At 40.5% G+C, this 27,898-nt stretch overlaps 1 protein-coding gene across 1 annotated transcript in view; it reads left to right on the top strand.

Annotated features, from left to right (window-relative positions):
- Window positions 1-888: 888 nt before the first annotated feature.
- The window catches only part of PREP (prolyl endopeptidase), a 90,973-nt gene continuing 63,963 nt past the window's right edge, over window positions 889-27,898 (top strand). The window contains exons 1-6 of the mRNA XM_026036617.1: window positions 889-957; window positions 7,465-7,598; window positions 8,392-8,522; window positions 10,335-10,544; window positions 11,599-11,720; window positions 22,508-22,613. Of these exons, the coding sequence (XP_025892402.1) occupies window positions 7,543-7,598; window positions 8,392-8,522; window positions 10,335-10,544; window positions 11,599-11,720; window positions 22,508-22,613 (625 nt within the window). The 5' untranslated portion in view covers window positions 889-957; window positions 7,465-7,542. The remainder of the gene's footprint in view (window positions 958-7,464; window positions 7,599-8,391; window positions 8,523-10,334; window positions 10,545-11,598; window positions 11,721-22,507; window positions 22,614-27,898) is intronic.

Genomic DNA, 27,898 nt, shown 5'->3' on the forward strand with positions numbered 1-27,898 from the left:
GGCAGCACCGCCACGCGCGGCGCCGGCCGGGAGGCGGGGGCTGCGCGGCGCTCCGGGCGTTGTGCCGTTTTAAACGTTGAAACGGGCCCTGCGGGGAGCGGGTGGGACTCGTGGCCGCCGACGGGTTTTTTTTTAAACCGCCCTTTGCTCGTGGGGCGCCGCGGGAAGGGCCGGGCCGGCGCTGCGGGCCGGGGTCCTCCGCGGCCCGGAGGCCAAACCTCGACCCCCCAAACACCTTTGTGCCCCCCCCCCCCTTTTTTTTTCCCGGGGAAAATCTAGGCCTTAGCCTAGAATGCAGAAGAACCAAGACCTCCAGGTGCTCGTGCGCCCGCGCAGCGGCCCCGGGCGGCCCTGGCTGGCAGCCCGCGTGGCCGCCGAGGCCTCGTGGGGAGGTGTGTGTGAAATGGCCTGCTCCTCCCTGCTGCCCCCGCACAGAGCGCCGTGCTGAGGCCGCGCCAGGAGCCGGCCGCAGGGCCGGCCTCGCTCCCGCGCGTGGGGAGGTTTGCGCCCTTGATGGCGGGGTGAAAGGCTCCTGACAAGGGGCCTCCAGTGCTAATCTGTGTGTTGGCCTCTTTAATTCCTTTGGAAAACTTAGGTTGATGTTCTGGGCTTCTTTGGGGAGTCCATGTGCCTTTTTTTTTTTTTTTCCTGTTTGTTTTTTTTTTTTTGGAATATTTCTTCTGCCTTGGTTCCACCAGGCAAAGAATACTAATATTAGCAGCTCAGCTGGGAACAAGGTGCTACTTTTTTCTTTATTCTTTAGCGTTACACATTGCTGTGAAATTCCAAGCGCCTTATATTTCGATGTGGAGCATTTCGTGATGAGCAGAGTTTGCTTGGGGGTGTGTGCCTTTTTTTAAAGCACTGTCTCTTGCTCTCCAGGTTTTGGATTACCATGGGTGTAAGATAAGTGACCCGTACTGCTGGCTCGAAGACCCTGATAGTGAGCAGACCAAGGTAAGCTTTCTTCATGTGAGAATTGCTATTCCTCTTTTCGGAAGTGTGTGCCAATAATTTCATAGCCTACCATTGTAAATGCAGGTGCACAGATGTACAATCTGGTATCCTGCAGCACCGGCAGAACAAGGCTCTTATCTTGTACCTTTGTGTTAACAATGGAGGAAGACTGCAACAGTTCCGAAAGATGCAATCTAGAACAGAAATTGGAGAACTTCAAAAAGGTCCTATTTGTCTTAGTCATTTTTTGCAGGTCATTCCGATATTTGAGGTGGTATTGTCATGCTGAAGGTAAAGATGCTGGTTTCAGAGCACTGTAACTACTGTCCTAGGGAAAAGCTAAAATCGCCCTGATAAGATAGGTGAGAAAGCTTCTTTCTCTAGCTTACTTTGATTGTACAGTGACAACTGTATGTCTATTTTACTTCCTCTGCTTCTTCCTCCTCAAAGTAGGCCCTAGGCATTGTTACGGATACTGTAGTGTTTGCAACCAGCAGTCCCGTATAACTGGACTTGACTGCTGAAGCTGGGACTTCATGTTGCACAGGAGAGAGATTCCTGAAAAATAAGGATACAGGGCAGTGAAGCAGTTCCTCCGATATTCATGCAACACAGAGCTGAAAGGCTGGTAGAAAGCCAAAGGAAGGTAATGGCCATTCTTCTAGAATGACTCTTAACTTTTTGACAGCTGTGATTGCAGATCTAAAAAAAGACTTCTGTCTAGTGTGAATGCTCATGGCAAACCTAAGTAACAAAAATTAAGATCCTGCTATTTTTTAAAAATCTTGCCAGGTAGCCTTCTATTACAGAGATTTATCTTGCCAGGTAGCCTTCTATTACAGAGATTTATCTTGCCAGGTAGCCTTCTATTACAGAGATTTCCTTGTAGATTTTCTCATATAAGTTCTTGCGTAGTATGTTAGCCTATATAGCTAGAGGATGGCTGAAGAGACTTCACTCTAAGATAAGCTGTTCACTATCAGGATCACATTGCCTACTTACAAATCCATTGGTCTTTATAAAGACCTGTCTGGATTAAGCTTGTTCATTTTGGCTCAGTATTTAGTGAAATATTCTGCCTTGGAGTTAATGAGTTAACATGGAAAACTGAACATAAGTTTTAAGTGTGTTTTTTTTAAATCACTAAATAAAAAGCACTAAATAAAAAAAAAAAGGCCAGGTTGTGACCTTTGGTGTCCCCATGTTCATTAACCTCACACTGAGAAAGGTTGGGGGAGAACAGCTGAGAGAATCTCATTCTCCAGAGGTCATAGCGTAAGCAGGCAGTGTAGTGATGGTATGAGGTAATGCAGGAGACAAAAAAAGAAATGGGGAATTTTAGCATCCTTCTGAAAATGTAGCAGCCCAGACATCAGGTGTCAGATGGCTGGAAAGAAAACGCTGTTAAATCTCACTCGCCTCCGCTCCAGAGACCACGCACCGCAGCAGAATTCACAGCGCTGTAGTAGAGTAGAGAGTGTCTGCAAGTTCTTGGGCACATGAAGTTCCAGCAGTTACTGAACAAAAGGAATTAAAACATTTTGCTGTCCTACCTCTTTCCTGGAAGACAGAAATAGGGGGAAAAAAAAAGTTGAAAGTGCTAAGTTTGTTATGTTTGTTTTACTCCACAGTGTCTTGCGGTCTGGAGCAGAAGCTGCTGGCAGCTATTCTTTTTCTTGTGAGGTTCTTGAGATATTTTGCAGCTCTCATCCAGAATAGCTGTTCTGGGCCTACCAGATCAAGCAGTAATCGGGCACTAGTGCAGAGGTGCTTGAATGGCTGTGCCTGCTTCAGAGAGAATTTGCAGTGTGCTTTGTAGGCTGCGTAAGTCCCTAAGTGACTGACCTTGACATCTTTGTCCTTCTCTATTCTTCTAAGTTACTCTCTCTTTTTGTGCACTTCTCCAAAATAGATGGAGGCTTGGGAGATAAAGAAGGGTTTAATGCCCTGTGTATGTCCTTCATCAATAGGCTACCTTTAATTTTCTAAATATTTTACAGAGCTAGAAGAACAATTCCTCTGAAATCCGTACTTGCCTGCAGTGAGGAACAAGGTTCAGCCCTTCTATGCAATGTTCTGGCTTAATCTGTGTATGTGTAGCTGTAAGTTCTGAAAGTTTATTGTAAGAGTGAAGACTAAACTTATTTATGCAGTCAGCAAACTTTTGCACATGTAGTCAAAAAAATGTTTGGTGTGTAAAATTGAATAAAGAGACAAATACAATAAAATTATATATATTCATATATATATGTATTAGGCCTAGCACAAATGTTCGTGTTGAGTATTGACTTGGTCATAGAAAATAATCTTCTTCACTTTGTTTCTATGTTGGTATGAGTTAACTGAACATTGACATTAGTATTTCTTGAAGGATTAAGAAAGGAGCACAGGCAAGTGAGTTTAGTTTTTAACCCTGAAATTTGCCTTGCAGTTTGACCTCTTGTTAGGTCTGGTTAGGACTGGTTAGGAAATTGTCCAGAACGGTTGTAAAGAATCATAAAGGTTCATATTTGTTTTTTTCTTGTAACTAGTTCAAGTGATTTTGTGGGTTCTAAAAGAAAGTTGGCACCTTATAATAAATAAAAGAGTGGGCTCTTTTTTGGTATCGTTATTGACTTAATTGGATGTTTTTGGTGCGAGATAAGCGTGCATATGGCGTTATATCTGTTGCAAAGTAGCTAGCAGGGTTCCATTGAAGAAAAGTGTTTCTGTTGCTGTTCCTCTGCCATTCCTCCCCTTCTTGCACTTGCTGGATGCTTGTGTGGGCCTTGTGTGGATTTAGCCATCCTGTAACCAGAGGATGAGATTATGTGGGTGGAGGCTTTCATAGGCAATTTTTTTTTGAACATAAAAATGTGTTCAATATACTACTTAATCCAGATTACTCCAAGACCACATGATAGTTGGATTTATTACAGGAGGAGGGGGAGGTTGTGGTTCAAGAATGGCTCATTGCCTTTTGTAGTGGCACACCATCTACTTTTAATTGCCAAGAATTCAACTAACTAGATTTTTTTTGCAGCCAAGTCAGTAGTATGATTTTATTTTATAGCTGCTATAAAAAGAAGGTTATTTAAATCTGAAGCCAGAAACAGAAGGGCAAGCAGGATTGTTTCTTGGCATATGTGCATCTTGGAACTGGTAAAGCCAGTCATCAAGCCCCATCTTCTGTCTCTTGTTGTAAAGTTAACTGTTCAAGAAACACCTGCTTCCGTATTCATGATCTGTGTGCATTTTTTAATTTTTTATTTCCTGTGTGTTTGGTAGAAGTAGTTTTGCACAGTTAAAAATGCACAAAAATTCTTTCCTTTTGCCAGATCAATAAACAGAAACTTTGATTTTTGCTTTGGTAATAGCTAAAGTACTGCTAGAGTAAATGCTAAAAGGCAGGCTGCCAGAAATCTGCCTAGTTCTATACTGTAAGGTTTAACAGAAGATGTACTCTATTGTGAGAGTTCCTTGAACTGTCTTTCAGTGGAAAGATATATAGAGATTATGGAGTATCTATTAAACAAGAGTTCTTTACAGATTAATAAAGACTGATAATTCTTAAAAAATGATATCTCATAAAACTTTTTTTGTGGACTTTGTACTGTGAGTGCGTCTGACAGTTTTCTTGGTTGAAAATTACATTGAGAGAATAGCATACTCATACCTAGAGAGCTAATGTGTTGTAACAAAGCACGGTTAGTAGTTCTTGTGGGGTTGTTTCTTTTAATGAAATTTGGATGTATTTTTTTAAGTAACAGTTTACCTGCTTAGAAGGCGGCTGATCGTTTCAGTAGAATATCTCTCATTTTACTATAATATTGTAGAAATTCTTTTGCGTTTCAGAGTGACCTTATTTTCTGAAAGGTTGTTTTTATGGAAAATACATAAGCCTTTCAGTTTTGTATTGCTTTTTTGACCACGAGCACAACTTGCTGCTCTAAAGTGTAAGAAATGTGTGTTTCCAGACTGTACTGACTCTCAGCAGAACTCTCCCAAAGCTGCAAGTCCTGACTCGCATTTTAGTTAGTGTAGCATTCCCTATTGTGAATAGTCTCATAATCTTTGATGTATGCTAGGTAGGAACAGGGAAATTACCTTAATTTCCAGTGAACGCTAAAATAGAGGTGATTCAGGTGGGTATGTGAGGATGCCGATGCTCAGTACACGCTTGGAGCGGGGAAGACGCGGTCAGAGCGTGGCCGGGCACACAGTGCAGTGGAGGCTGCAGTGTTCCCTTGCAGCAGCGTTGCTCTTCTGGCCATGTTATTGATGAGTAAAGCAGAGATGTGGGCTGGCTTCTGTCTGCTAAGCATAATTGAAAAGCACCTTTTCCCATTCAGAAGTGTTGCTGTACATTTATGTAAAGCATCTTTCTTCAGAGAATGTCACAGCATTTTGAATAGTTAGTCTGTGTAGTGTGTGCTGTCTAAATTTTCATGTATTTTCTAATTGAAATCCATGGGATTCCATTTAGAGAAAACAAATTCAGTTATTCATAATTCTTGGGAAGATTTGATCAGCCCATTTGTCACCTGATAGGGGTCTGTGCAGGTACAGAGGTGCTGAGCACTGCATCCCCCCCTGACTGGAGCAGTGTCTCTCTTACCACTGGGATGTGCTGTGCTGCTTTGCTGGGTGCTGAAGCCATCGATGCCGTGTGATTCTCAAAGGGAGAACATGAAACAAAAAAAGTCATCTTCCCTTGGTGATGTGTTCACTTCTTTCCTTCTCTTTTCTCAGGGAATTATTTCCAGACTTTATCCGCACTGATGCATGGAGTCTAACTTTGAATAAAGTTCCAGATATCCCCATTGTTACCCTTCAGCATCTTTTCCTTTTTGATCGCAGAGTTGTTTTCTTGGATCATCCTTGCATGGTGACTTGCATATAACCAGTACACAAGTTATTGAACTAACATTTCACCATTTGGGAAAGTGCTCTTGGAGCGTTACAAGTTTGGGGTTAGATGCTTAAAGCTTTCTGTGTGCTTTGTTAGACATGAACAAATGCCTCTCAACTGAAGTGGACAATAATTAATGCCCTTTCTCATTTACCTTTCAGCATGACAAGTATCTGAAAATACAGCTGGACATATATAGCTTTTGGCTATATAGTGCTGTGTCAGTAAGGCAAGAGGTGGAGACAGAGCATCTGTCCATCGCCTTCCCTTGCAGGAGAGACTTCGTTAGTCTGTGTGAAATGTCTGTAAAATGCTACTGGGAGAAAGTATTGGGTTTAGTCTTCTTCATTTGAAGAATTGATAAATGCATAAACTGATCTTAAAATATGTGTGTGTGTGTGTATGTGTATATATATATACACCAGACTGTCTGTTTTTATACAGCAGTTTATTGAACTGTGTAAGGCATGGGAGGGTGAAAGAGAAGTTTGCCAGTGTCATCAGGACTAGTAGAAACACTCTCTGCTTTGAAGAGAGTGGGAGGATGAACATGTGTAAGCAGATTTTAGGCTGAAGACCTTGATGCCTTTTTGTGATATCTCTCTGGGTTTTGAGAGTGGTACTGCAGCCAATGTTGCTAAGGCTGCCTCTGAGCTACAGCTCTGTACCAAGTGTCCTGTCCTTTCTGAAAGAAACAGCAAAGCAGCCTCTCTGCTCCTTAACAGCTGTGTTTGATAGCTCTTAATTTTAAGATGCTCAGGTATTAATGCTTGGCACTCTGAATAGAGATGGTGAAGAACCAACGTTGTACAGGTTTTCTGGCCATGCTGTTGAAATGGTAACCTCTTACAAACAGCTGGAATGTTTTGGGGCATTTTAGTCAAGTGTTTGTGACTATGAGGTAGGGTGATCTTTAAGAAACCCAACTCTTGATAGAGGTTGGATACTCTTTTCTTTTGTAACTGAAAGTTGACCTATGGACAGTGAAAACATGCATCTGTACCGGCAAAATCCAGTGTTTTGACCTTTCCAAGAAATGGTGCCTTGGGCTAGTCCTGTATCCTATGTGAATAGGCTGAGCAGATGGTGCCTGTGGAATTTGGTATCATCCTCTAGCTCTGCACAGCTCCTGTGATGGTCTTTTTTTTCTGCGCAAAATTGACTTCCTTTAAGTGCTCCAGCCTCTTTATAGTTTATTCATAGCAGAGTATTGGAGCACAATATATTTATTGTGATACAAGTGATGCAGTTAAGCTAGTAAGCTAGCTTTATAGCTGACATTTATGCCAATATAAGGACAGTTTTTGCAAGCCAGAACTGTGAGGATTTTTTGACAGAGAATGCGTGAATCTGTTTTGGTTTTGTCCTAACCACTCATTACTCATCTGTGTGCCCTGGAAAGAAATTATTAAGGCTATAAGATCACATAAGAGTCTCATTACGGTATTGTAGCATAATGAAGGTAAGTATTTGAGACTCTTCTCATGTGATATTAGGTAGCTTGGGGGATAGAGGAAAGGTATCTGTGGCACACTGAATCGGAAAACAGTGTTTCCTCTAAGACCCATGTGTTTCAGCTTGAGTTCTTATTTCTTTGGGGGGTTGTTTTCTTCTAGGCATTTGTGGAGGCTCAGAACAAGCTTACGGTGCCCTTCCTCGAGCAATGTCCTGTCAGAGGATTATTCAAAGAACGAATGCTGGAACTTTACGACTATCCGAAGTACAGTTGCCACTTTAAGAAAGGAAAAAGGTACGTGAGGAAAGTCTTGGTAGGTGGTGATGAACTTGAAGCAACTCAAAAGTAAACACTAGTTATAAGAAGAAGAATAAATGTAGATATAATTTATTGGAAATTAGAAAAAGTAGCTGATAGAATCATAGAATGCTTAAGTTGGAAGGGACCTCGGTCATCTAGTCCACCCGCCCTGCACACGCAGGGTCACCCGGAGCAAAAGGTCTAGGTTGTTGAAGCCACTGTTAGCATAAAACTGTGTGGTATAAAACAAAAGGTGCTGGAGTAGCTCTTAGTTCCCAGGTGTGTTACCCACTTGTGCCCTGATCTTCCCTTCTTCCTTAAAAGCAGAATAATGAAGATTGGTTAAAATCAAATAACCTTGTAGAAGAGTTTATAATAAAGAATCACTAAGGTTATAAGTTCTTTGTAATGGTTGCATGGAGTTCATGAAATATTTAGAACTTTGTTTGCAACACATTATAGCAAATCCAGCTTTTATTTGTAAAAGACGTTTTAGGAGATACCATAGGATGCATCTATACAATTTATAATTTGTTGAGATAAGATTCCTCCCTTCTGTCTTGATTTCCTCTGTTAAAGCGAAGAGGAAAGCACCTTCAGAGGGTAGTAAACTCCCTGGTAGCCCTAGGGGAGATTATGATTCCTGCTGTAGTGTGGAGCTTATTTTTCCCCTTGCTTGTTTGTCTGACCATTACTGGTTTCTTGACAGTCTTGCACAAATTTTCCTTGCTTACCTAACTGAAGATCTGATTCTTCCTACTTTCTTTGCCCTCCCCTGTTCTTCTAGGTATTTTCACTTTTACAATACAGGACTGCAGAACCAACGAGTATTATATGTACAGGACTCCTTGGATGCTGAACCCAAAGTTTTTCTTGATCCAAATAAGCTTTCTGATGATGGCACTGTGGCTTTACAAGGTTGGTGAGAAAGAAATTCCTACTGAACAAGCCTGGGTGTTCAGCAGAAGTTGAAAATGGTTTGCAACTCTTCACCTATCAAAGTATGGTTGCAGTGCCTTGTTTATATCCAAGTAGTCATGATAACCATGGGTAGATTTGTGAAGAACTTCTAAACCTACGTTATGGTCACAATTGACTTGGTTCAATTTCTTGGTCTTTTTTTCCTAGTTCATGCTTTTCTCAATGGTGGAACAGGTTTCCATTGAAACATGGACTGGTTCTTAGCTAGGAAAGAGGATTTGTATATTGCTATTGACTAATTTACTTGAAAGTCTAACATATATGAGTCAGTTTGCACTTTTATTAAAAGTCAGCAAGTTGAAGAAAGAGACTGTGAAGGAACATAGTGTTACCCTGTCAAGATGACTTATGTTCATGAGGGCTTTAACTCATGGTGGCTGTCCTTTTCCCCTTGCTGTCTTCTTTTGGTAACATGGCTCTATGATGTGATCTATTTAAAAGTATTTAGTATGGTCTAGTTAAAATGAATCACTATGACTTGTTTAGAGGCAAATCCTGCCTTACAGAGTGCATATGAAAGTTTGAATTTGTATAACCTTGCTCAATTTCTGTAAAGCTTACAGTGAAGTAACTTCCCACATGCATTTACAGAAACTTGAAACAAGAGGGAAACTTGTATTGATAAATAGTTGATTAAAAGGCAGCTGACCCGTTCCAGCTGACCATTGCAGCTTGGGAACAATTCTCAGGTTTATGATACATGGTTCTATGAAAATGTCAGCTTGTTTCTCAGTAGTGGCTAATAAACGTACTGAATGTCAGAAATGATTAGAGGGAAGGAGAGAGCAAAACAGAAAACAGTGTTACGTTGGCAACCCAAGATTTTATACATTAGCACTGAACGTTGTATACAGTTCTAGTGCCTTCATCTCGGGGTGTAATTTGGGGAAGGACAACAGGAATAATTAAATGTATAGAGCAAAGGTCTTTTACCTTTCAAGTGTGCCAGGACCCAGCAATTTGGAAAAGGGACAACTTAGCAGGAGTGTGACAGAGACTGCAACATAATAATAACATGATATACTATTGGAGGGAGTAAATAAAGGTTGAATAGGGGTTGTCTTTCCAAGTAAAAGAATGAGGGGAGGTCAAATAAAGGCAGTGGGAGTGAAGTCCAAAACAAATAAGAGAACATGTTTTTCCCTACTGCAAGAACTTCTTGTCAGGAGATGTTGCTACTGAGGATTATTTACTAAGATCCATGCCTTTGTAGGCTCTGGATTTTAGTGACTCCTGTACTGGAGTAGTAGCTGCTCTATTTGAGCATGCACTGCCTTCATTGCAACTCATGCTTACTCCTTTGGTAGTTTTACCTGTTTCCTTGAGAGTCCTACTTGGTGGCCCAAGCCTTTGTGCATTTTCAGCCTCTACTTCGTCACAGACTCAGCAGAGTTGTTACTCAAGTCCTAATTCAAATAGTGGGCATAAGCAGTTTTGCTAAAGGTGCTTGCTGAATACGCCTGAACTCAGGTGCGTGAGCTATTTGCGAAATCTACAGTCTTTGGAAAACTGCTGTGAAATCCAAGTATTAGTAAATGCACTTACATGTTTTAGTTTAGAAAATAAAACCTGTCCAGTCGGTGATCAATAATACAGTTCTTTTAACTGCTTCCCTGTTTTCTCTTGTCCTTTGGGATTTGGCTCGCATGTAGTACATTCTGAAAAGCTGTGTGGCATTGCAAAAAACACTTTTGAAAATGCTGGTTTCTTGTGTGGTTTTTTACTTCTGTTTTGTTCCTGATTTCCCAGGTTATGCCTTCAGTGAAGATGGCGAATACTTTGCATATGGCCTGAGTTCTAGTGGTTCTGACTGGGTTACTATTAAGTTCATGAAGGTGGAAGGTGCTGAGGAGCTTCCAGATACTTTGGAGAGAGTTAAATTCAGTTGCATGGCATGGACGCACGATGGAAAAGGCATGTTCTATAACTGCTATCCAAAACAAGATGGAAAAAGTGATGGTAAGTAGGGATTTGTGTTACAGAATGCTTTTTCCTCCGTAAATTGGTGTTCAGAGTTGTTGGCTGAAACTGGACTTTTGGTTTGCTTGGAACTGTGCTCCTTGCAAACTTGTAGGCCAGTTGGCTTGGGAAGTTGACCTGATGAAGAATTAACTACTTGGAGCACAGGGGAGGTTTCCAAATGTTTGTGCTGGGAAAACTTAGGCCGTAACACAGAAAGGAGAATAATTTTGGGGGGAACATCATGGGGAAGGAATCGAGCAGCAAGTTAATAAGACAGTGCTGCTGAAAAGTGCTGTTGTTTGTTTGATTTTTGTTTTGTTTTTGTGGAGCTCTGCTGTGTGTTAGACCTTGGAGTCAGCCTGGGCTTTAGCCCCATGTTTACTCATGCAAACTATGTTTTTGCAAAACTTGCAAACCAGCCATTAATTAGTGTCGTTTACCTTTCAATGTACTGGTGACTCAGAAGCCAAAGTGTTGCAGTGGAAAGCATTGCAAGAATAAATCCCCCCCAATATCAAGAAGTGTTTCATGCAGCATTTTCAACCACGTCTCTTTGATTTTTACCAAACAAAAATATGGATGTGTATTTTTGTTAATTAACAATAAGTTTCATTCCCCTTAGTTGCCTCATTTGAGATGGAAACAAATATCATTAAAGACTGGGTGGTGGGGGCGATTGGCTTTGTTTTTGCTTGTTTAGTATTTCTGTAAAGTGAAGCCTGAAATGTTAAAGCCTGACATTTAAAGATTGTGTTGCCTGCAAAAAGGGGAAAGGCCGGACTGTTTCGCCTTGTGGTTTGGAGTTTTGTTTTGGAGGGTTTTGTCAATGCCCTACGTCAAAGGCAGAACGGTTGAAGACTCAAATTAGTTGTAGTTCTGGCTGCTGAATGACCCCTCTTGTATGCAGGGGAAGGCAGGCAGATGTTTATAAGGGTATTGGCAGAGGCAGGCAAGGGAGAGTTTTGGGGGAGGGGGTTGTTTTGGTGTTATTGGTGTGGTTTTTTTTTTTTTTTTTGAGAACTAATGAATTTAAACATTTGACTTTCCCTAGGCACTGAGACCTCCACTAATCTCCACCAAAAGTTGTATTACCATGTGTTGGGAACGAGCCAGGCAGAAGACATCCTGTGTGCTGAATTTCCTGATGAACCAAAGTGGATGGGAGGAGCTGAGGTATGGTGCAACTCCTGAAGCTCGACATTGCTTTGTTCTGGTTTTTGGTTTGTTTGCTTTGTTTTGTTTGTGACTTTCTAACAGCTGGTAATAGGTAAGACATGAAAAGCATTTTGTTAAAAGAATGCTTTTTATTAGTGTTAGAGAGTTAATCACCGCACTAACAGTTATTAAGTAAAAATTACTGTTGGATCTGCTTTAAATCAACTATTGTTTATAATGACATAATCACATGCTTTTTGGTTTTGCTGGGAGATTTTTTGCTACAGTTTTGCCTTTTTTTTTCTTCTTTTGGGACAAAGCCTGATGTAAATTCCAGAATAGGCAGGGATCATTTCTCAGCAATCTTTTCTCTTCATAGTCAGTGTTGAGCTCCAGCCTTCATTTCCCACAAAGAGCTTATCTCATTAATAAGAATGCCTGGATACTCAGTCCCTATTTTTGCAGTATCTTTCCTGAAAATAAAACATATCTGTATATGAAAAAAGAAAATAGGTCTATTTTACTGATGTGGAGAATACAGATTGCAGTCCCTGTTAGTGCTGTACGCTCAGGTGAAGACTCTTTTAAGTTTAAGTTCCCCTTTTATTGGCTTCTATTATGTGGAGCGTCCTGTGGTGCCAGAGGTGGAACGGCATACTGCTGGAATTGGTTTCTTAAGCTTACTCGTAATTCACAAATCTATTCTGGAATGTTCCAGGGAACCTTAATGGTAGGTAACCCTACTCTCTTCTGACTGCCATTAATGACTCAAAAGACCTTGAGGCTTCTAAGTAATACATGTTTTGCCCTTCTTATTAGATTTAATGGAGCTTTCTTGAACACACTCTTTTAAGTGCTATTGGAATGTTGTGGTCTTTATATTAATAAGGTAGCTGATGTTTTTCCTAAGGATAGTAGGATGGTATCCTATTGCCTTTTTTTTTTTTTTTTTTTTTTTTTTTTCTTCCCCCCCAGTCTTTTAGTTGCTATATTTAAATAGTATGTTTTTGCTTCAATATAGGATCTCTTTTGGCTTGATATTTGTGGTAAATGTGGAATATTTTTGCCTAGATTGGCATATTCAATTCCAATAACTACTTAAAGAGTGGCTTTTTAAAAACATGATCACTTCACTTCTCAACCTGTCAACCCATGAAAATATTTGGGTTTAATTTTCTTTGGGCTGACAGAAAACAGGGATTCATTTGATTCATTGAGGAGTTTTAGCAGTCAAATTAAAAATCAGTGGACCAGAAAGTGAAAGACTACTAAGAAAAGAGACTGCATAGAGCTTTCTTTTTACAGAACAATTTATTCATGGAACCTGCAGATAAAAATAATCTTTTTATGTTATCTAATTATGAAAGACCAGTTCCGTCCCACTTGAGTGTTACTGTGAACTTGCAAATGGCTAAACTGACAATAAAAATGGTATCTGGAAACCATTATCCTTATTTTTCCCCAGTTCCATAAATAAATGTGCTGCTTTTTCTTTCTGATGGTGACAGATGGTTAGTAGTGCTGTGCCCATTGATTCACACAAGCGATGCACGTTACCGTCTGGGGTGTCATGAACTACACTCCAGATGTTGCTGTGAATGCACATCCATTTTCCTTGGGGGAAGAATATTATTGTCTGATTCATTAGGATATACAGCTTTTTAGGGTGGTGAAACTTTGTGGTCTTGCATGGTACTAAATCACCTGGAAGGTGATCTCCGACTAGATGGAGAGGTGTGGGTTAGGCTCTTGTGTAGCAAGCCCGTCGTTAACACGGTTCGGTTGCACGCCGATGGCCTTTCCGTGTCCTTGCTGAAGAAGCAACATGTGGAGTGTTTCGAGATCAGAAGTGAATGTGAGGAGCCTGGAAGAGGTTTCATGCCGCAGTGCAGGGAGTTAGGCTGGCCAGGGCACAGAGGAGCAGCAGTCTTCTACCTCCCGAGTCCTTCCTTCAAACAAAAATCTAGAGACAAGCTTAAACATAAAGTGGGGCTTTTTTGTAGTTTTTCTGTGGTTGTTCAGAACATACAACCTCTATACTAAATAATCAAAAAAGTGGAGTGGGAAGAAAATAGATTAATTATATAATGCAGGGCAGCCACCAGCTCCGAAGTCCCCTTATTTGAAACACACCACGAATAGAAGACGCTTCAGTGGGAAAGGAGGGATGGTCGTAAATGGAGAAACACATCGCTACTACGCGTTGTTGATTAATCAGCTTAATTACATAGCTTCTTGTCACTGTTTCCTTCACCTTTAGGAGGCATAGTCTTCCAGAAGGAGGTCGTTAGTTTAAGAAGAATTGTTTCTTTGTCTTATCAATCTGTTTTTAATCCGAGATGCACCTTGATAAATAATTATGGGTTTGCCTAAGTGAAAGCACTTTAAAACAGCTAATACTCTGGGATTGTCCAGTGAGCCGCAGCTGTAGAATGTGGCTTTGTGAATCCTGATATTAGTGAAAGAGGGATGTTAATGGTCAGGAAAAAATAACTATCCTGCAATTCTAGCAATTAAAAATGTGGTTTTACCCTTGTGGAATAGGTCAACATTCTCTTTAGGCCATACAGATAAGTTCTCTGGTCATTTTTTGAAATAGAGTTTGAGAGAGCAGAAGACCACAGAATAATTGGCAAAATTAAGAGGATTTTAATAATAATAAAAGGCAAATGATATGGTTCAGTGGCTTTGCTGTTAGATATTCTTCCATTGACATGCTGCCACTAGTTTCAAAATACGACTTTGCACAGCTCATCTGCTCACTTGTATTACTGTCACACTAATAAGCAAACATCTTTTTTATATGGAGCCCAAATTGGCAGAAAAAGATGGATTTCTCTCGTGTTTTATACAAGCTTCAGTGAAGACAATTAACTTTATGGATAGTCTAATATGAACTGTGAAACCTTTATGGTATGGACGGAGCTTCCCTTTCCACATTCAGACTTAAGGCAGAAATTGCGGGTCTGGCAACTGTGGAATAAAGAAGAGATGCATCTTACTTGCACGTGGAAAGCACCCTAAAGGGGGAGATCCTTGAGAGACGGTAAAAGTAATGATAGGGCTATTGTACTTCACAAAATAAATAGTCTCTGATGCAGTGCAGAGAGCTGGTGTGCTGTGTATTTTCAGTGGAGAGAAGAAAGTGGGTCACTGATTAGGAGAAAAGAGGGTAGAATAAAATTCTGTCAGTTTAATACATTTATAAGACAGCACACTTAAAGCAGCAGATTTTTTTTTTCCCTTCCTCGTTACTCATTCAACGCCAGCATCAGTAGCTTGATTTAAAACAAAATCTGTGATGCTGAAAATGGTCTTGGCACAGAAATGTGGATGTATTTCCAGCTCCTCACTTGAATGAATTGCTTGTGAGAAAAAAAAAAAATCGGTCATTTTATAGCTAGATCATTTTAGAAGAAGCAGCCATCAAATCTCTTCATTACTCTAGAAAATATATATAAGTTTTCTGGTCGGGGATGAGTTGGGAAGCAGCAAGGCTGGAACCTATTTGAACAATGTCCCAGTAGAGGGCAGTCTGGTATGAAAATATTTGAAGCCTTTGCAATGTCACAGCAGCTCTCTGGAGGAGGAGAGTTCTTGGCTTCCACCTCCGTGTTTGTGGCATCTTCCTGCTTCCTCTCTGCACTCATAGAGCATATAGCTTCTTCACAGTAAGGCTGTTTCTCTCAAAGTAAATAAGTTTAGTAGGAGCCTTTCACAGTTGATAGTGTTAGGAGTCTGTATTGGCAGGAAAATAAATAGGAATTAAAGAAGAGAGGGGGGAAAAAAAGAGAACATAAGTCCTTCCATGTCAGTGCTAAAATAATGCATCATTTTATGTTGTCTAACACGCACTAGGCACAATTCCTAAATTGATCAGAGAAGTTTAGAGCTGTCAGTTGACACAAGCAATTCACACGGGGGCGGTGATCTTGGAAATGGAATTCTGAGCTCGGAGACATGGAAGTGCAGCATCCACAAGGGAAGAATAAGCAGGATGCAGGCAGAGGCCTCAAAGCATTTGCAGTTGCTGAAGCGAGACTCACAAGCCTGTGGGCTGTGGTTTGGGTATTTTTTGTTTGTTTGTTTGTTTTTGGTAAAATCATATGTGTTCTTGTGCAAGGCTGAATTTGGACTAGAGCTGTGGATATTTTCCTTTCGCCTTGGCAATAGGTCTGGAGAGTTTTACCACTACCAAGGCAATCTTTCTGGCTGAAAGTGAGGCTGAAAGAGAAGCTGATCTCTTATGTAGCCAAGTTCCTGCTGCTCTAGGGAGCAGCACAACTTGGAGTGCACAGAAAGCAAGCTGAATGTCCCCGCAGGCCCCTTGGGTGATGTGTATAGACTGTCATCTCAGGAGCCTGCTAGTTTTGCTCTGCTAGATTAAGAAAGCGGTGGTATGCAAACATGCACGTGGCTGTGTTATGATTCTGAACAAGGCTCTCTAATGGCCTTGGTCCAGTTGGAATGGTTGTAATCAGGATGATCTAGGGGTCAAAATCCCAATTCTTTGGTTTAGGTAGGTTTCCTTCAACCACAGGCTTAGCAGAGGCTCGGAAAGATAGGAATGTTCTTTGTACCAGCATATTCTCCTTCATTTAATGTATTTAACATCCAAGAATGAAAACGTACCTGAAAGCAGGGAATTGAATTAATGTCCAAGGAATTGATTAAATCTCTAAAACAATTTGTCTAACCTCTAGGATGGAGGGAGAGAGCATGCCAGCATCTTTCTAACATGTAGCAGGCCATATAGTCCTTACCATATGTCAGTCTGGCTTTTTAAAATGTAATAAGCAGTTTCTCTTGGGCCTCCTCCTGAAATCCTGTGTATCTGTGATCAGCCATAATTAGGTCTTTTGAAATCATCATTAATGATTTAAGGCTGCAAATAGAGGACAAGAGTGTCCGCTGGCCACTCAGTGGCCATAGAGTGTCAGCTTTGAGAGCCTGGACGGACTAAGAGGTTAGTTAGCACCAACCCTGGTCTTGTGAGAAGACTTCTAGCACATAAAAATGTGCTGGTTGCACTGTACAGCTTAAGTGGTTTTGCACGCCACTCCAAACATAATTTTATACACATTTTAAAAAAAAACATTTTAGCTAATGAAAAACTGTTCCATTGCCTAGGAAGGGGAAAAGCTTTGCTGTTTAGTAGTACTGAATTTAGTAGGAGTGAGCTAATAAAAGTGGGCTTAGAAACACTGGGAGGTGAGTGAGTTGCTGACTGTCATTGCACAAGCAGAACCTAGTGGCACTGGTGCATCCTCACATCTGTGACGTTAGGGCACTTGAAGCTGTTCAGACAGTTTAATTGTTCTCATCTTGTGCTGACCAAATGCTCCGATATTTTTTTTTATTTTTCCCTTTTGTGGAAGGGATGTGTTTGTTGAAGGTTTTGTTTTACTCCTTTGATACGAAGCTTTAAAATACTCATAAGGTAGGTAATTCATACAATGTAATTAGGTAGGTAATACAATGTAAGGTGGTAATTCCTTCATCAGTCTAAAAATGTCACCCTTGCAGGTCGATTCTCCTGGGTCCAGCTGTGTTCAGGATCAGTTTAAATGTGTGACACACATTTGAATTTCATTTAAAATTCAAAAAGTAACAACTGGTTCATTTTACAGTGGTGGCTGGGAACAATCTTCAAATGAACATTTTAAAGAAATGGATTCCTGGTCCCTCCCTCCAGGTGATTTCAAACTGTTTTATGCTTAGCATATAATGAGATGGCACAAGGTTAGAGTGTAGCTTACTGGTGCTGTGAGTTTTTCAGCCTGGAATCTTTATTGCCACACACCTCGCCTTCTCAGGAGGCTCTGTCTTCCCTTGAGGACTTTCTGAGTGCACAGAATCCAGTTCCTAATGTGACCATTTGGCTGTACATGAAAGCTTTGTTTGCTCCGTTTCATTATAAATGCATTAGATGGCAATGGCAAACCTGATTTGATATGCAGAGGACACTAGTCTGTGAAGAGCAGTAGTTTGTAAAATAACCACAGATGAACATCAGGATGTGGATTATAATAGTGATAATGTCTGGAGTTAGAGGAAAGGACAATTTATCTTATCCTGAAGACAGCATGTTCCCTAAAATGCATAGCTGTCTTAATATAATATCATCACCCAAAAGATGCTGTTTGTGAACTAAGAGAGCTCTTTGCTATCCTAAATCTTACAGTGGTTACTACCAGGTAGCATTCAAGAGCTAACATTAATATTCACTGGGAAGGCTGTCATACCTTAGGAACAAAGCACTTTAATGTGTCTCATGGATGTTTTAGCTGATGAGTAATGTGTAAAGCCAGGAAGTTTCACAAACCTCCAGTCTGCTCCTGTTCGTACTTTTTTGAATTATGTATGAAACTCTGATCTGAAATATGTTGGTATTGACAAAATATTTAACTTTAGGGTTTTTTTGTAGAATTCACAGATTGTTCCTGCACAGTGAATGCAGAAATTGCAACTCATTCTGGCTCTTTATATTATTTGTGTAATGATTTAAGAATATTTTATAAAGAAATATTAGTTGGAAAATTCCTTTTTGGTGTACGCACTGTTTAGACTATTTTTCTTCTTTTGGTCTTCATAACTCTATCTAAGTCACAGGTAAACCTTAGCATCTATTAACACTTTTTAAGCAGAAATTACCCCTAATGGAAAGGGAAAGGACAGCTGAAATTGAAACAAAACTGCTAACAAAAAGAAAAAAAGATCAGTCACTAAAAAGTAGGATCTTTACAGAGAAAGCTTACTTAAAAGGATGTGAGCCTTGAAATGTTTCACAAAATAGTACTCGTGAGCAGTGCTGTCACACTGGTACTTGTTTGTAAGGTCTAAACATGGTCACAGTGACTGTTCTAGAAATAACAGATCTAATCCCTTCCAACTGCCACTTGGCCGCAGAGCAGCAACACAACTGCAGCCCGTGTGCCAGCATCAGCTCTCTGAAATGCTCCTGAGTTTGGTTCGTGGTTCCTGTGATGGTGCCTGCTCCACCTCTGCCGAGTTACAGACTGTGCCGTGTTGTGCCCATGTGATCATGGTTTTGCTGAACTCTTTGAAAAGTGCCCCAGTATCCACGAGCTTGCCTGCAGGATTTTTTGCTGACCTATTTTGACAGAACATGTTGGGGGTTTTGAGTAGTTTAATTGCAGTAGAGCTGGCTTACCTTTTAGCATTGTACACTGTTTGAAATGATAGAAATTACTTTATTGAGAGAATTTGCACTGAGCAGTGTTCCAGGTGTTTCACAGCCATTCTTGAGATGTTTCCCTTTCAGGTTGGATTTTGGAAAGCAGGAGAACTTATTTTTGATCCAAGCTGTCCAAGCTATTACTCTTATGTAGAACCGTGAAAATGTTACAAAACTTGAGTGAGATGCTAGTATGAAATCTGAACTTCATGGGCCAAGGGAACCCCATGAAGAACATACAGCTGTCTAAGTATAAGCCGAATAATAGCAAGGAAATCCCGATTCTTACTTGTTTATGATACAGAAAAGTCAGTAGCCTTCAGGCTGTGCTTACACATGTGTCAGCAGCATCCTCTAAGCTGCCTTAAGCAGTCTCTATCCCTGTTATTCCTGTTTCCATCTGCTTGCTGCAGTGCCAGCTCAGAGGTTCATGCAGTTACTCACAGAACTGAGACTTGGGTGGGTGCAAGTACCAGTAACAATGAGGAAGAGCTAGAGGTGGAGAACATGTAAGGTGGCGAAGCAGAAGCTGCCCAAGTTTTGCTCATCAAGCTGTAACTTTGCAGTGTGGATGTCTAACTCTGCAATGTTAAGCATTTCAGCATGCTGCAGTCAGTGCCATGTCCTGCTTCTGTCAAATTCCTTTGGGCTTTAGAAGTCACTGATGTAAGAACAGTGATAGTGATGGATCTCGTTGGCATCCCGCCAGCACCGTGCTTTGGGAATTCCCACTTCAAACTCAATATAAGCAGCTTTCAACTCTTCACTAGTCCTTCTGGGAAAGGGGAAAACCCATTAAATTTGTTGTCATCACAAGTTTTGAATTGCCCTTGCGACAGCAATAGAAATCTGCAAGTAAGCTGATACTATCTTGCATAAAGCATACAGGTTTCTTGTAAGCATTAATTTACAATCTTAAGCACATTCGGTGGGTTTTAACCATGACTGAAAGGCTTTTAGGCATCCTACTGCTGAGTTTAACACAAATGTATATGGGGGCATATACATTAGCATCATTCACTGGTCATGTTTTACAAATTGGTGAGGAGAGGATAGAATGTATCAGGCAAGTTGCTGTGTATCTACCAAAATAAGGAAACGTAACCTTGCTGCTTAAGCATCTTGCAGCAGTAGCTAGTTTAATTTAAACTGAAACCGAGATGCTTGTGAAGATGCTTCTTTCAAAAATGATTGTCTAATTTTGATTCTTTTTGGAGGGGGTGACGTTGAATATAAACTATCTTGGAAGAGGTAGGAAACATGTCTCAGTTTTGCAACCTGCTATATTTAACTTAACTGTTTTCTTAACGTTGTTCTTGCTCCCCTTGGAATCTTAGGGTTTTTTGTTTTTTTTTTTAAGTGACTGCATAAACTCTCAGATATATGAACGTTTTTAGTAGCATAATTGCTGGCAAAATACTATGTAAGAAGACAACTTGAAAACCTTTAAGTTTTATGTAACTTTAATATACTTAGACTTGGCAGTATCTTCTACTAAGTTTCCTTCCTTCTCCAAACTGTGGAGCTGTTTGAATAGCAGCAGAGATGATCTAAATCTTCTGAAATTAATTTTGCATAGCTAATATTAAAAATATTTTGCACAATGTTATGAATATTAACCAAAGTAAATGTAACAAGAAGTTGAAATTCCTGAATATGGTATTTTTTAAAATCTGTCTGTCAGTTGGTTTAAATTTCTATTGGAGGCTGTCACATTAAAGCTTGGACAGGAAATAGCTTCCTGCATCAGTTGTTAGTAAAGCATCAAAATCTGGTAGTTCTGGATCGTGCTCCGAAGAGCGGGGCCAGGAGAGGGAAGCTTTAAACTGACAATCTGTTACTTCCTCCCTTCCCTGTGCAGACTGGCACTTTCCAAAGCTTTGCCAGGCTCCGTTTGCCAGGCTGTGTTGGAGAAGCGGTGGCAGAAAGCAGCTTTCCATGGGGATTTTATGTGCACGGCCAAGCCTGTTTGGAAGTCACTTTATTGTGTGTTTACAGCCTCATGCAGAGGTAATACAAGAAGCTGCCTCTGAAAATTTAGGGTACAGGTGTGTGTAGCTCATAATGTTCACTTAATAGTAGCCTTTAGGGGTTTTTTTTCTGTGTATAAACCTAATAAAAATGGCAAAAATGAAAACATTCAGTCTGGACTGATGTGCAAATGAAATGAATCACCAGCTTGGATGTATTCTAAGACATTTTGTGTCGTTTTGTGACAGAAGCAGCTGGTCAACTAATGCCAGCGCTTGCAGACTTGAACGTCTGCTGTGAATGTAGGATCTGCCTTTCCGAGCGGATCTGAGAGCGACTCCAGAGAGTCAGGGGGACTGAACTGCCGGCCTTTCCTCATCTCTGCAAGAGATGGACTCGAAACAGCCCTGAAAGGTCCTGGGAATGAAACATCAAAAATCTAAAGCTGGGCTCTAGCATCTGGCAAGTCTCTCTGCAGTACCTGAAGCCAAGAAGAACTGAAACCCTGAGCCCTGAACTAGAAATTGGGGCTTCAGAGCCCCTCGAGCTTTGCTTCTCTGGCAGAGAAGATTGTTGGCCAGTCTCTACTGGGGATTTAGTGACTCGGGAATTAAAGATCAGCAGTGTGAGCGGGGCAGCCTTAAGGGATGAAGTATCCTGAAAGGTTGAGCTGAATGAACCGCTTTTTAGTGCATCTTGGGTGTTGAAAGATTCATATACCAGCCGTTTGGCACTGCCAGAGAATGGAAGCCCAGTGAGGAGACCTGGTGCAGCGGAGGCAGCATTTCTCTTTGTATGAAATTAGTGTCTCGATAAAGAAGTTTTGAAGTTCAAAGGTTTTGCTTTATCCTCACAACAAATTCAGAAGATTTGTTTGACCAAAACCGCTGTTAGCCCTCTTGAGCCTATAGATAGGTAGGCAGATATGGTGTCTTTTTCTTGCTGTTGCAGTTGCCCTTATTGTACAATTTAGCATTCGATTTGAACATTGATATCCTAGTTGATACATTAGTTGAACTAAGGTAGAAGTTGAACACCTACATGAGCAGATGTGACAGCCTCATCTTTTCTTGGAACATCATGAAATTTGATTTCCATTCCATGAAGTTTTTATTTGGTGTAGGAGAGTTCTCTTTGATTACTGTAGTTCAGCAGAATCCTGGTAATTCAGCTGATCACAAGATTAGCCTGTGCTGGGAGTCTCCTTCTCTGGAGACCTTCCAAACTCGCCTGGATGCTGCCCTGTGCCCCGTGCTCTGACAAATCAGAATAGCAGAAATTGTTTGCCTTCTACAGTCCTACAATGTTCTTTGATGCTGACTCATCTAGACCCCTGCTCTTTAGTTTGGATACTTTTGTCTTAGTAATTGTAGACTTGCAACTTTTTAGTTAAAGGATGGAAAAACAGAAAGCTGTTTCTTGAACTCCTGAAATATCAACAGCCTGTACTTAAACTATGTAGAGGTCTAAGTGGTCAGTATTTTTGCTGAGTTCTGGTCGTGCCTGTGCATCTGTTTACTCAGCTACCTACCATCAGTCAATTCTTTGCTAGGACTAACTTTTCAGTTTTTAAGAAATTTTTATTCTTTTTTCCCCCAAAGAATGGTTCATCTTAATATTCTGTAATTTTGTACAGGTATCAGATGATGGTCGATACGTCCTGCTCTCCATCCGAGAAGGGTGTGATCCTGTGAACAGGCTGTGGTACTGTGACCTCCAAACAGAGTCTCAGGGTATATCAGGTACCTATCTTCTTGCTTTCTAACTTTTTTTTCAGTTTAAGACATTATACTTTATATATTATGTAGATGTAATGTATGAATTGTTATATATGATGTAATGTATATATTGCTTACCCTCTTTCTTCGATGCATAGTTGGTGTTAAAATGCACAGTGCTAACTTTGAGGTTCCTTTGTTATGTATCAAGGGATGGAAAAGTCCATTCTTAGTCCATTAGTGTGTTTGAAAAAATCTTGAGGAAAATTGAGATAATGCCAGGAGCCCTCAGGAGTGTTTCATTTCTTTTCTTGATTACTAGTACTTTACCATTTTTATTTTTTTCCATGTTCTAAAAATATGTAATGCTTTTCCTGGGATGTAGTGGTCGGTCTTCTTAAAAAGATCCCTGGTTTGTGTATTACTTGTTTTTTTCTCTATGCACTACTAAGAAACATCAACAAAAAACCTCAATTTAGAATAATAATGATTTACTCCGTAGCATTGTTATTCTGAAAGTAGCATTACTACTGATGTTTGGAATACACATTTATTTGTTTCATTTAATTCTAGTGAGATTAGCTTTTGTTATTTGTGTAACTGGTCTTTTAGTCTGGATAGTGGCTCAGTATGTACAGAAATCATAGTACTTTGCTGCCTGTGGCTTTTTTGGATGGCTGGTAGAGTTAGTTGTTTTATCACTCAATGTTTTTATACTTCCACAGTATTTGATTATTGGTTTGTTTTTGTTTGTTTTTTATCTTTGGGGATAGAAAAACTACTGTAGTAGCTTCTTTTTAAATACTGGATCTCAAAAAACTTGCTCTCTTCTCCATAAACAGAATATTTGAGGCTTCTGAGGCTGAGTGGACTGATAGCATGCCCAGAACATGGGTTGTGTGTTTTGCTTCTGCCTGTGAAGTGCTGTTGCTGTCCCACGTGGTTGTTCTGGCCTTGCCTTAATTAGATGGTCAGCAGACCATAGTGCACGAGCTGGAAGTTCGGGGAGTTATACTTGGTGATGACACTTTCAAATGAAATGGCTTAGTTGCTCCTTTAAACTTCTTGGTGGGCATGTCACTCTCCTCTTCTACAAATAATATTTTCTAGCTACTTTAGATCTTGGACAATTGAATAGCTGTTTAATGTCCTCTCTAAAGAAGAACATGTCAGGCCTAGTGAATAATTTTAGGATACTTTCCATGCTATTTTATTAAAATCATAAAACAGCGTATATAAACTGTATATAAACTGTTTACTGCAGTTGAAACTGCAGTGAAGCATTTCCCTAAATGATGAATTACATTGTCATTCAGGTTGATACTTTCCAGTTAGAGGTAGAATGCACAAAAGCGTCGCGCTCTTCACCTTGTCACTGCGCGCTCCCCTGTCTCCATGTCTTGATTTAAGACCTGCATTTAATTGCTCTTTTCTACAGACCACACGGTGATATCTCAAGGTAGGTTGAAGTGGGTTAGGATCGTAAGTAGTTCTCTAAGGGTATCATAATGGAAGCACCTGTCTTAAAATATATATATATTTATTTATTTATGTATATAAAAATACCCGTTTTACAAGAATACTGCTTTTTCTCATGGTATTTGTAGAATGCAGTGTTTGCTACAAGGAACAGTGTAAGTGATAAACATCTGTTAAAAAGTGTTAAGAAAATGAAGACTTTTTTTAGAAAGGTGTCCGTGTTTTTGAAGTATGTGGGCTTATCCTTCCATCTCTCAAAACAGGATTATTAGAATGAGAAGACTTTACACATTTGTTGATAACTAAGATACTGCTTACTGTTTTTTTGTCCTGTGTAATATTGAATGCTTAATCTGAGCCTTTGTAGATGGGATGCGGTGATTTCCATCTTCAAAAATCCATTCTAGTCTAAAAATAGTTCACTTTTTAATAAACAAAAGGAGGGTAGTTAATGTTTTTCCAGCGTTCTAGATGGCATCTGATACGTGTCTTGGAAAAAACAAGGTGGATTTTTGGACACATTTTCTCTTCCTTAGTTGCGCTTTCAATCCAGAGTGCTCCAAGAATGTGCTGGTTCTTAGCAAATATTCCTCTGCTTGTAGTTTAGATTTTTCAAGTCTCAAACTTTTTTAGACTCGTTCAGAAGACATTGAACCTTGAAAGCAATGAAGCTTTTTCGAAAGGTAACAGGTGATAATGTTTTGCATGGCAGTCGTTACTTACCTCGCGTATTCCTTTGGAAGGAATTGAAGACCTGTAGGTGAAGGGTAATGCAGGAGATCCTGATTGTTCTGAAGCCTGTGCTGAAACCCTCGTTACAGAGGGACGCACTTGAGCAGATTGGTTTTAATGCTTCTCTGTAACACACCTTGTTTGCAGGCAACTTTCTAATTACAAAGTCATGGATTTCTTGAATCGTGAATGATTTTTAAATGATTGCTTTCTGTCCCAGGGTAAATGATTGCTTTCTGTCCCATCTTTCACTGCCTTATTTGAAATGCTGCCTGCCAGGCTGCGAGTTGAAGAATTTTCTGTGGCATAGACAGAATGGCGCTGAAATACAGAGGACTCTGAGCTGTGATTTGTTACACACAAAGCCTGTGTCGAGATGCCATGTTAATCAAGTTAGGGGGCACCTCCCTTGATTTTGATTGCTCCCAGTCCATCCCTCTGCTATGGCGAGAGGTACCAGGCCTCCAAGTTGTGTAATGTTCTTTTGACTGTGTCAACACCTTTCCCAAGGTGAACACTGAAGGGCAAATTTCTTTTCCCTCTGATGCACTGAGACCTTTGTGGGGTTGGTTTCGGTCACTATTTCTGTGAGACAGTGGCCGCAACAGTAACTGCTGCGTGTTGCCCCGCTCGCTAACAAGTGGCTGTGAAAAGGTTATGAAGTTCAGAGCTACTAAATGCTGAAATCACAGGTTTGTCAGAACACTATTGGAATGCGTATGAAATGTGATTTATTGGGGCTATAGACCAGGATTATGATAAACCTCAATCTTCAGGATTAAAGTTTGTTTTAAGAGTAGTGAGCATGTACTCAGGATCTGCTGGAGCTTTAAACGAGTCAGTAGGAGCGGGAGAAGTTGAAATTTTAGGTTTTTGAAACAGTCTGGCTGTTCCCAAAAAGAAACGTTCAGATGCTGTGTTCGGGGAAGGCTGCACAGAGACACTTCCCTTAGCAATAACACAACTGTCATCAACACATTTATTGAACAAAAGGAGATTTTTTTTTCCTTCTCCGGAGCTGAATGATTATTAATTCTGTAGGAGCTGAATGATTATTAATTCTGTAGGACAGATGAGTATCTTAAATGGATTTAATCCAAACTCAGTATTTTTACTTAAGAGATGTTTTCATTGCACAGTGTTTGCATTGGTAGATTTTTGTTATCATTTGTTATGTCACACTTTGTCTGGTAATCTGGCTTATTAAAACAGTGAAAAGCCCAATAATGGGGGGATGGTAGTTCCCCCCAAACGTGGGTCCTTACTTTCCCAGAATTTAGTCTATTTTCGGAGTTTGTAGGTATGGTTTGATTTTTGAAGTATTTTTATTCCTGTTTTATGGGAAACAAAATCCGAGATAAAAAAACACCAGATGTTAGGGAGTGATGAGAAATTTGAAGAAAATATCTCTTTAAAGAATTATGTGATACATTTTCATCTTCTGCCTCTTAATCAGTAGTGATCTTCAAACTGACAGGAATCCAATTTCCAGGGCAGTTGGGCTCTAATTATCCTAATAACATTTCTGAATGCAGCTAATAAACAGATTCTAGATAAGGCTTTACAAACAAGTTGCATAATTAATTATTTCCCTGCTCACATGTTGAGAAATGAACTGAAGGCTAATGAAAGGCAGCCCCCACCTTATGTCAGTGTATTACCTGTGTCTTTTAGGTTGAATCCCCTGAAAAGGGGAAAGCAAGTCTGAGATACTGTTGGCACCCTCTGTGATTGCCCTGGTCAATACACTTCCTACTGCCTTTTCGTGTTGCCAAAACAGAGCCCTTGTGCAGAATTTGAAGGTAAAGAAGGGGAAGGAGCAACGAGGCATCGTTGTGTTCTTCCCAGTGGCATCTTCCTGCCACAAGTCCCTAATGTTTCACATCATCCCTGCTTTCCTCCATGTGCCGAAGCTCTCTTCCCTCCAAGACATGAAGACTGCAAAGGGAATGATGTTGGCACACGCTGTCCCCAAAGGGTGACTGCCCCTTGTCTGCTGTTGGCCACGTCAGGAGTGCGGTGGGGAGTGAGCTGAGAGTTGGGCACTGTGGGCAGTCGTGGGCCGCGCTCCAGACCTGAAGCCCAGACCTGAACAGCAGCAGCACAGAATGAGATAACCTGGAATAACTGCTGGAATGTTACCGTGGATTCCCTAATGGATCTCTCTGCCTTACGTCTGCAAGTCTTCCGCATAGTATGCACATGTTCTCTGTTCCCAATCTTACTTTCAGGCTGTTTTCTGTGGAAATAAGAGGTGTTTAGTCCCCTGACACAATTTGCCGGTGGCTTTTTGAACCCCCGGCTCCCAATTTCAGTCAAATGCACTGGAGAGGTGGGGGCTCTGGCAGTGCAGCCCCCCCAGAATGGCTCTGAGGCCAGGAGTGAAGGGAGGGCTTGTGCAGAGGATCGGGCAAGGAAAGGGCAGCAGCAAAAACTCGGTCCTGTTATAACTCAGACTCACTCAGGGGAACGTCCGTATGGATGTTCCAGAGGTAGGGAGAGTTTTGTAGGAATTTTGCCTTTGTAGGCGCAAGATACTCTTAAGTAGAGTTGTGTGACCTGTGGATTATCTGAGACATGAAAGTCAATGGGAGTTTGTCCTTGTGACAGTCATAGCAGCTGTCATCTGTTTTGATTGATGAATACGCAGATGTTGTTTGTGCTGAGTCTTAATGTGAACTGAGCTAAAACGTCAACCAGCGACGCTTTACAAATCTATAGATCAGGCTCCATTAGTTCCAGAGCTCAGAGAACTATTGTCTTAAACCTGTAAATAACCTGTAAATAGATGGAGCAAGATTGAATTGATTGTGTCTTCTCATTGCATAGGCAGTTCTGATTGTGCTTTTCAACCTTTTATGTGAGGACATGTTGTTAAATTCATTGAAATATCTGTTCTATTACCTTGTGAATATCCCATTTGGTTTAATGGATTAATTTTGAGTTTCTTAGGTAAACTATTTTGCTTTATCATTGGGGAACCTACGATAGTAAATGAGAATGCAGAAAAATGCAGACAGAAAAGTTCAGAAATAAATCAAATTCAAAAACATAAAATTTGAAGGCTGGTACAGGAATATGGCTTTTATTAAAAAGTT

The sequence above is a fragment of the Nothoprocta perdicaria genome, unplaced genomic scaffold (genome assembly GCF_003342845.1).
Source record: "Nothoprocta perdicaria isolate Ctin4 unplaced genomic scaffold, notPer1 scaffold_182, whole genome shotgun sequence".
In the NCBI taxonomy this organism is placed as follows: Eukaryota; Metazoa; Chordata; class Aves; order Tinamiformes; family Tinamidae; genus Nothoprocta; species Nothoprocta perdicaria.